We start from the raw sequence: 10,332 nt of genomic DNA on the forward strand, positions 1-10,332 counted from the left end.
TTGATCCAAATCAATCCGACACATTTGAATATTTGCAATAAGTATGATGATTTTTGGGGAAGTGGAAAATGGTCTTACAAAGGTGAGCCATATTGTGATCGCGTCTCAGACATGAAATGTCCAACGCCCTCCATCCTCAGATTTGAAAACGTACTTGGTAGATGCTTTCGAGGACGATGTCGAGGCTGGAATGGAAGGTAGTGAGTGATATGGCTAGGATTATTCAAGGCAATCTTCCTCACATACAGCCCAAATTACGAACTACCATGGGTTTGTAGATGGTTTTTATTGATGAAGCTTAGATAATTGCAACCAAGCAAAAGCAAATGATAGTAAAAAAAGTAGTGCTCATTATTGAATAGATTTATTCTACTTTAAACCTGACAAAATGCGGTTTAGAACATACGAAATTGCGACTTCGTCCGAAGTCTAAATACAAGCTGTGTTTAACAATATATCCGGATAGTGATCTTGGTGCTCGTATTCGAAGAAGAAAGAAAGCTTGATGCTTTAATAAACCCTTTCTGAAGCATTATTGAAATTGCCTGTCAACTGTTTTTGCAGAAATCAAATGGATTACTGTACGTAATAATATTATGCTCACAAGGAGAAGTATTCGTTGCTTACAACTTATAAGCCATTGGAGGCACATTAGTACAGTTACCTACAAGCTGGAATATACTTCAGGGATCTAAATCTAAATCAAGAAATTGATTAAATCTATGTGAGTACTCTCATTTACTCTTCTTACTTATCAAAAATAAAACGTGCCTCATCAAATTAAAATTTCGGAAAAAAACGCGATTGTCAAAGTTGCAATGAGTCAATGATTCATTTATGCTTGTAAATGTTAGTTGCGTTACTTTGGGTCTACTATGGGGATGTTTTGGCAAGCTCTGGCAGGTTAATTGGTTTGCTGGCTGGTAACCGAGTCAGTGATGCAAGTTTGGGGCTACAAATACGTTTTTGAGAAGCTGACCCTTCTTTCACATTGCCATTTGATGAGGAAAGGTCAGCTTCGTTAAAACCAGTTTGAAACGCCAATTTTGCATCACTGGCATTGGCAGGCAAGTTTGTTTACTTGTGCCAGCACTTGCCTAAATGTCCGAATAAGCTTGACTTTCCAGAGGTCAGTTTATTAAATGCTCGTAGCCCTGAGTTAAGGCTTGAACGTTACCCAGAATGAGCATTCACTCACCACTTTGGCCAGTGTATTTTCTTACCGGTTCACGTCCAAGCACATAACTCCGAGATACGAGCTGAAAAGAAAAGCGGCGGAATATTTACTAGATTTTTACTTTTGCAAACCATTCAATCTAGAATACTTACAAACGTTTGGTATGAATCCTTGGCCAGCGAATTACTGTAACACGAAAAGCAATTTATTTACATTCAAGAATACGTTGATTAGCTCAGAATTGTGATACTCACAAAACCTCGTTGGTTTGATGGGCCAAAGCCTCGTGTTTAAGGAACTTGAGTCTGTTTTCTCTGGATACCTTTGCATTCGTTTTTCCGTAATCATAGATGGGAACAAATCCATTGCCATAGGAGGTTGGTTTGAGTTGAACAAACTCATCCGAACTTGAATTGAAAGAGCGGAAGCCCCTAGGAATAGCGGTGGAGTGACTTCCAAATGAGGAACTCTCGCTGACTTTTCTGCAGACAATGAATAAGATTAATGGCCTTCTTCTCACGTCGAAGAAAGGTCGGTTCTTCGCTCGAGCGAAGGTCTCCAAATGATATAATTCTCTGGCTTAGAAACTGGGCTGGGATATTCAGAAATCATTTCAATTTCTCGAAATCTTTTGGGCTGCCTTACCTTAAAGGTGTCATAGTCGCGCTTGAATATATAAATTATGGCTTGGGATTACTACTCGCACGATCGATGTTTTACTGGGCTTTGCCCTGGGTTTTCTTGCACTTCTCACGCCTGAAAAATGACTGGCCTTGACTTTCACATCGAGCGGCAATGGAAAATTCTAGTTGATATATATTTACCCAAATCTTAGTGAAGATCAGTTATGACCTTTCTGTTTAAATAAAGATCTTTGCATCAGCAAGATCTGATGGTTTTGTACTAGAACCATTCAGAGCTGCCAAGAAATTTGATTTTATTGCTGAAATGTAAGAAAAGACTCTGCCTTCATGATTTGACACGACATTGTCGAAAGGCATTTGCACTATACTGTAGATTCTTACTCAAAATATGGTTTCCCATCAACTTTTTCAACCGGAATCTCGGCCCTTGATTGAGTCCACTTACACTCACATTCACACGGACTTGTGCTGTTGCTGTTCTGAGGTCTTGGAGCACAATCAGTTGTAGTTCCAAAGAAAATGCCGGGGCAAAACATTGGAACAAGGCAATACAAGAACCATGACACGAGATGGAATGTGCCCGAGTAATTCCAACCGGAACCAAGGAGGATATTTCGTTCGTTCCCTCGTTTGCGATCACTTGAAGCAAAACCAATTTCTCAGCTCAGCCCAAAACACTCCATGCATCATGTTTGAGAAATTATTACTCACTAACGACAAAATGGTGGGTTCCAAAGCTTTGTACAACGTCTGAGTTGGAGAATTTTCGTTCTTCAATCTCCTGGATTTACTACTACAAAGAAGAGTATATAGAATCTCCTGGCCTGACGGATTTTAAGTGTAATTAGAGACTTTTTAAATGGACTCACGTGATTAGGCAGATCCTGAACTCGTTTTTATCTGTGTGTTCCAATGCATTCAAATACTAAATTTGCAAAGCAGTACTAATCAAACAAACATTTCCAAAGATTGAACTGGAACTTCTTCCAAAATGATGCAATTGCATTATTTTTCATTTTGCCTAATTTTTAGCATTATTTGCCACATTTTGGGTATTGTGCATTTTTCGCATTTTTCCCCATTTTCGATGAAAAAAACAACTTTTTACATTGATTTCGCTTCTTTTGCCGTAGAAAAAAAATTCTTAAAATCATAAAAATCCTGAATTGCATTTCTCGCCAATTTTATTTGCATTAATTGGGCTGCCCTATTGATTACAATTATTTCATTTTGAAATGGAATTAATTACAATTAATTTCAGATTGTAATTACAATTCAATTACTAGTTTCAGAATACCTCTTGAGATTAAAGGATTTGGCATACCTTTAATCTAAATTTGCCACCGTTCTTACTTTTCGAGCTTGTTATCAAAACTAAGTATCTCGGGTATGTGGCACCCAATTTGGCCTGAGCAAGTTCAACTCCATCTTACATTGAAGTAAAAGAAGAATGGTTATGCATATACAACTTTCTGCTCAATGTTCCTTGATTATTACGCTTTGTATATATTTAGCATAGAAAGTGTCACAAGAATGATTTTGTTGCAATTTTATCAACACTACTCGTTGATCTACTTTAGAGACAATAGTCATTGGCAGAGAGAGAGAGATGGTTCTTTTGTTTTTGCAGCAACACTCCACTCCATGAGCGCAAAGCCGAATGATCATTGGAGTCAAGCGAGAGAGGTTAAAGCAGCTTAAGACCATGAGTTGAAGCAAAGGAATAAATCGATGAGCAAGATTAAATGAAGAAAACGTCAGCATCAAGCATAAATGCTGGCTATTAAAGATGCACATGTTTTTGTTTTTGTGGACGAACATGTTACTATAATTGGTAATTGTAAAATCCCAATTGCATCCCTTCAAATGTAATGAATTACAATTACTCTGTTTGATAAAGGTGGATATTATAATTACATGAAAATGTAACTGCATTTACATTCACAATACAGCTCTACTACATTACAATATAAATTGCTGCTTTGACACCTTGAATGGGCAAACCTGTTGTCATTCCCGAGGAGAGGTAATAATTCTGCCTTCGTTAAAACAAACAAATGAAATACATGTTTAAACTGATGAAATTGTAGCCCCAAACAATGCTAACAATACTCGATACTCTTCCTTTTCTGACCTTTAAATTGTTTTTAAACTGTTGCCGCATCATTTGAAATCCAGTTGAAAAGTCATAATTGGTGTGTACTTGTATCTCTCTCTCTCTCTCTCTCTGCCTTTCTCTCTCTTAATCTTGATCTTGAATAGAACGGACGTGAAGATACAACCTTTCGTGTATATTGGATTAGGGGTGTGTCCTTAGGGACATAATGTGGCGCAGTCGGCATGTCCGGCTTGTTGCCCTCTGTTTACGTCGATATATCGTGAATCTTCACTTATGGAACTTTGAGGGCATCAAGATTCCAAGCCAAGGACCGCCTTTTGCAGACAAGCCCATCCACTTGTAGAGGAAAACCTGGCACGCCTTTCTGCATGTGGCCTTATGTCGCCCTACTGCGTGTTGCCTGTAGCCCTCCAAGGTTAGGGCCCTTCAGCCATTCAAGTATTGTGGAGGATGCCATTCTGAACTGTGGATGATGCCCACACTGTATGTGGAGAATGCCACACTTTATTGTGGATGATGCCCAACCTATATTGTAGGGATGCCCACCCTGTATTGTGGAGGATACTCCCGTGGATTGTACATGATGCCCATCCTGAATTGTGGATGATGCCCAACCTATGTTGTTGGGGATGCCCACCCTGATCGTGGAGGATATCCCGTGGATTGTACAATGCCATCCTGATTGTGGATGATGCCCAACCTATGTTGTTGGGGATGCCCACCTGCATTGTGGAGGATACTCCCGTGGATTGTACATGATGCCCATCCTGAATTGTGGATGATGCCCAACCTATGTTGTTGGGGATGCCCACCCTGTATCGTGGAGGATACTCCCGTGGATTGTACATGATGCCCATCCTGAATTGTGGATGATGCCCAACCTATGTTGTGGGGATGCCCACCCTGTATCGTGGAGGATACTCCCTGGATTGTACATGATGCCCATCCTGAATTGTGGATGATGCCCAACCTATGTTGTTGGGGATGCCCACCCTGCATTGTGGAGGATACTCCCGTGGATTGTACATATGCCCATCCTGAATTGTGGATGATGCCCAACCTATGTTGTTGGGGATGCCCACCCTGTATCGTGGAGGATACTCCCGTGGATTGTACATGATGCCCATCCTGAATTGTGGATGATGCCCAACCTATGTTGTTGGGGATGCCCACCCTGCATTTGGAGGATACTCCCGTGGATTGTACATGATGCCCATCCTGAATTGTGGATGATGCCCAACCTAGTTGTTGGGGATGCCCACCCTGCATTGTGGAGGATACTCCCGTGGATTGTACATGATACCCATCCTAAATTGTGGATGATGCCCAACCTATGTTGTTGGGGATGCCCACCCTGCATTGTGGAGGATACTCCCGTGGATTGTACATGATACCCATCCTAAATTGTGGATGATGCCCAACCTATGTTTTTGGGGATGCCCACCCTGCATTGTGGAGGATCTCCCGTGGATTGTACATGATGCCCATCCTGAATTGTGGATGATGCCCACCCTGTATTGCGGATGATGCCCACCTTGTACCTTGGAGTATATCACCCTCTCTCGCCCTTTTATTCTTGCAATTACCAACCATGGCTTCCAATTCTTTGGACATGCATTGTTCCAATCAAAATTCTAGTCTTTCCATCAACTTTTTCTACACCTTGAGTCATCATCATGTTTCGTCAATTATGTCTTACGAAGATATCTGATACCTTACTGGCTAACTCCACTTGCGTGTGAAGAAACGAGTTGTCCAGTTTTTCAAGAAACGACGTTTTGTGCATATCTTACAAATTCAGCAAAATCCAGCGATTATATTTCTTCCTCAATACTTATTCAAACTTCCGAGAAAGAGGATGCTTCCATCTGTGAGGAAGATGGGTGTACTTGTATTGCCACTACATGCGTATACGTAGTATGCAGCTGTCCTGCTCTCTCTCTCTCTCTCTCTTCTCTCCTCTCTCTCTGCCTTCTCTCTCCAAGATGCTTATCGTTGGAATAGAAGGGACGTAAAGATATAACCCTTCGTGTATGTTGGATTAATGGTGTGTCCTTAGGGACATTACAATAATCGACTTAGCATCTTTTACATTGTGACGGGAACGTTTTGGACAAATTGATTAATGCGTCATTTTTGTTGTACTTATGCAGTATTTAGAGGAATGAGTAAGTGATCAAAGATACCAAGTCATAATGTGAGTCTAATACATATTAGACCACATTTCAATTTTGAAAACCCAAGGACCTTTGCCAAAAGATTCATTTAACCCTTGGCAGTTCACCCAGCCTGGATCTGGTTCTTAGCATTAGTTTGAAATTTTACAATCACGCATGGAATCTGTCAGAGGAGTTTTCCGAATGTGCAAACCAAAAACCACGATTTATAAAGACACGGCAACAGCCCCATAGTTTAATTGCTTCCAATCTTAGATCATAACGACAAAATCGAACTGTTTGCGTTTAGGTAACGACGAGATCTTCTAAAAATTTCAATACCCTTAAGGCAAGGTATATAAATCCAGAAGTAGGACGGAATATATGGTTTCAGGGTGAATAGAAATCACGATAATCTGGCCGTGATGGCGCTTTTCTGATGGCACTATTGTCTTGCCATCTAAGAGTCAAGTTCTGAGTTACAGAAAGTGGTGGATTAAATCCAAAGTGGCAACTAAGGAAAGTAGGGCTTTCAAAGAGAAAGAAAGACCAAAGAAATGCAACCCGTCTGCTCTACGTTTTTCTCCAGGCTAGCCCCCCTTACGACCCTCATGTCTGAATCAATACATAAATCCAAAAGGAAATGCATCAATGTCTCAAATACATCAACGGCAAAGGTATAATACCAATAAAAGTTTAAGCATATGGTAGCTTAACCATTCCTTGATCACACTGCATGAAATCAAGTGCCAAATCCGTTCAAAATGATGCCAAATTTCTAATTTTAGACGAGCCACTTATCAAGTGACGTCCATTGTAGGAAAGATGCCGTAAATGATATTTATCTGCCCCCTTCCGCAAAAAATGATAAAAGTGATAGTGATAAAATAAAATGAAGAAGAACATGAAACAAGATTCAGAATCAGGCTGTTAATTCATAACTTGTGAAAGTGTAACTTATTATTTTTTTAGCTTTAATTTTCACTCACATGAAGAAACCACGTTTATTGACTAACAAAATCTGCAGACAGGAATTTTCATGTTTGCATACACGTAGTGGACATCTAAATAAACCTTGAGTAAACCGCAAGTTTCCAACATCTCTACTCATGACCCTCAAGTCCCTCAATGATATGCTCCATATACTCAAGATGGAAATATATATATATTTTACAACTACATAGTTGGGTAACCATGCTAAAATACGCTTGGAATCCGTGCTGACTAGAAGGAAGGACTTCATGGACTACAAGATGCTCTACAAGTTTGAACTTTAAGATCCTCTCAAATACCTTCGCAATATTCGAAGTGAGAGAAATCGGTCTATACCGGGTGTCGAGGATAAGATTAGACAAATTTGTCACTTTCACGTAAAAGCATCATGAATTTCTTAAAAGGTAATTTGGAGAGCTAAAATTCTAACATGTTGTAGATCAGAATACGTAAAATTTACGTTATTTTTTTGACATTTTTTTTATTTAAAGCTAAGTTTTCGAAATATTATCCTTTTGAAGCAATGACTTTAGCCAATCTGGTCCGAAAACAGTGACAAAAAGTGCGGATTTTGGCAGGAGAGAATTTTCAATGGTTGATCAATTAGGCGGCCAAGAACTTTAGTTAAAGGGTGTCTTTCTTTGCAAGTTTCTTTCTCAACATAGGACCACACAGCATAGTCCAGAGTTTTAAGATCTGGAGAATTTGGGGGCCATAGTTTAGGCCTCCAAAACAAGATTACCTCATTATCCCAGTAGGAGATTGTCCTTTTGGCGGAATGAGCAGGAGCAAAGTCTTGTTGAAAGACAAAGGGCCGGTTTTATGCTACTTATCTCATCCAGGGTATCACTGTAGACTTGAAAACCTCAATTTTGGCATCTGCATTAAGTCAAATCCCTCTGGCAACCAGATTGGAGATCCAATCCAATGCATCACATTGGTTTGCTTGGAACTGCCTTGATGCATCTTTTTATTCCAGCTACCACTCTTGGATATCTAAGTGCTGGTGTTCTTGCATTCCTAGGAGGGGGGATTACAGTCATCTTGCCAATCAAGACAGTTTTTGACATTGTAAATCGTCCGGCGGCCACTTTAAGGTTCCAACTTACTTCTTTAGAAGTGAATCCCGCACACAGCAAAGCTACAATGGATTCTCTTTTTGCTTTCATAGATTTCAGCTTTGACATTTTTGTATTTTTGTTTACATAAATGAAAAGAGCGGACATTGACAAAAAAAGAGATAAAACTCACGCAACCTTGAAAGATTTCAAGGATTTTAGAAAGAAAAAACTGTGCGTCTAATCTTATCCTCGACACCCGGTAGTTAATGGGGAGCGATTTATATTCCCCTTTAAATATTAGAACATGAGGTAACTTCAAAGAGGATGGAAACTTGCCCTGATCCAAGATGCAACGGATGGAGTGCGAAAAAACAGGAGCAAGAACCTGCGACCATCTCGTCAGGAACTGAGATGTCAAACCATCAGGGCCCTGAGGGCCCCTAAGAAATCTTAATCTGTGTCCAAAAGATCATCTAACTGCCTTATTTGAGTAGCCTCGTCATTAGAAGGATGAACTTTTGCTCTTAAACTCTGTGGAGTTCAAAACACATTTGAGAACTGATCTCCAACCATGTTGGCCATAACCCCTATGTACGTACATTGCCAATTGTTTCATGATTCCCCTCAAAGGACCTAAAGGGTGTTCCATCTGCCTCTTAGAGTTTGCTTAAGAGAAGAAAGCTTTCCAATTCGACCCGAACTCTTGGACCACTCTACTTTATGTTTTCAATCGGTCATTTACGATGGAGGCCTTAACAAATTAGTTATCTTTTGGGGGAGTTATGTGAAGTTGAGGCCCTCCAGTTTTCTTTGGCTTCCTTCCGCTTTGAACGCCCTGTCTGACTTGCCTTTTTGGATTGAACCCGCCTCTTTCGGTAATTCATAGCCTGACTCTTAGATGGCAGAACAGCGGCACCATCAGAAAAGCGCCATCGCGGCCAGATTATCTAGATTTTTTCCGCCTTGAAGCCATTTATGAAAATCTTGTGACAATATATAGATGACAAGTTGACTCCAAAAGGCCATTTGTTGGGCAAGTTAGAGTAACCACAAGTATTTGTCATTCCTCACATTGAAAATTAACTTGCAAGACACGGCCTTGATGCAAGTGGTAATGGCAACAAGGAAGGCACACACACAGGCATATTTCAAAAAGCTGAAAATTTGTAATAGTAACAGGTTATGGGATGGTTAAGCAAGTTAAACATGTTTAGAATTGCACAAGTGAGATATCTCCTAAGAATATTAACAAGAGCATTTATAAAGTCTGAGATAGAAGATATTTTTACTTGAACTTACCTTTAGTCCTGAAAGTTTCGTTGCAAAACAGAATGATTTTTTTTCATTAAAACATGGAGGGATTGCCAAGCCAACTTAAAGATTAAGTATTGCTGATCGCTAACACTGGAAAAACGCATTGAGTGAGCGAAAGCAACAAGATATTAGTTCCTACTTGACCACTTGCGCTGTGCATAACGTTGGTTTTCTAGTAAAGGACTGGTTTGGACTGGCGTTTTTTTGTAAATCAATTTGAAGTTTTCTCCGAATCTTCAACAAGTTATTAGGATCGACGCTGAGAGGTGCTTCAACCCTCAGCCATTTTTGGGGCACAGCCCATTTTGTGCGAATGGTTATTACTAGACTCCGACCAAACACGTTGTTTTCACGTGGAGCAGAATTGCAGAAGTTCGACGGTTCGGAGGTACAAAAGAGCTGAACCGAGGTATTGGGAAGCAAACCAGTTAATGCAACGCTCTCGAATTTTTACTCGACATACGAACAACATTTTTTTGTCGTAGTCTAGCTGTTATCAGTTTTTAGGTAGAGTTTGATTGCACTCGAGTCTTTTACTAGATTTTGGAGAAATTGGCCGGACTCGAGTCCTTTGGAAAGGAATCAAGTCCGGACTCGTCAAAAAAAATCGATTTTTATGAAAATTTCGCAAGACGAGTCTATTGCTTGACCTGACTCAACTAAAAGACTCGAGTTTGGATTCGGCGAGTCCGGCCAAAAAGTCACAAAATCGAAGGATTCTTATGAGTCGGACTCGCCTTAGCACTAGTTATTGAGGTGCTTCAAAGTTTGATAATTTCTGATGTTGTTTTTCCATCACGGTTTCCATTATTTTTTGGAAGCCTTTTAGAATCATAACCAACCACTTATACGCAAAGTGAACTTTGTT

General features: G+C 40.0%; 1 protein-coding gene across 1 annotated transcript in view; it reads right to left on the bottom strand.

Annotated features, from left to right (window-relative positions):
- LOC131886844 (uncharacterized) overlaps nt 1-1,935 on the bottom strand; it is a 2,342-nt gene extending 407 nt beyond the window's left edge. Inside the window, exons 1-4 of the mRNA XM_059235654.1 lie at nt 1,823-1,935; nt 1,432-1,659; nt 1,330-1,363; nt 79-185 (exon numbers count right to left, since the gene is read on the bottom strand). Of these exons, the coding sequence (XP_059091637.1) occupies nt 79-185; nt 1,330-1,363; nt 1,432-1,659; nt 1,823-1,836 (383 nt within the window). The 5' untranslated portion in view covers nt 1,837-1,935. The remainder of the gene's footprint in view (nt 1-78; nt 186-1,329; nt 1,364-1,431; nt 1,660-1,822) is intronic.
- Between the last annotated feature and the right edge of the window lie 8,397 nt (nt 1,936-10,332).

Source organism: Tigriopus californicus, chromosome 1 (assembly GCF_007210705.1).
Source record: "Tigriopus californicus strain San Diego chromosome 1, Tcal_SD_v2.1, whole genome shotgun sequence".
Classification (NCBI taxonomy): Eukaryota; Metazoa; Arthropoda; class Copepoda; order Harpacticoida; family Harpacticidae; genus Tigriopus; species Tigriopus californicus.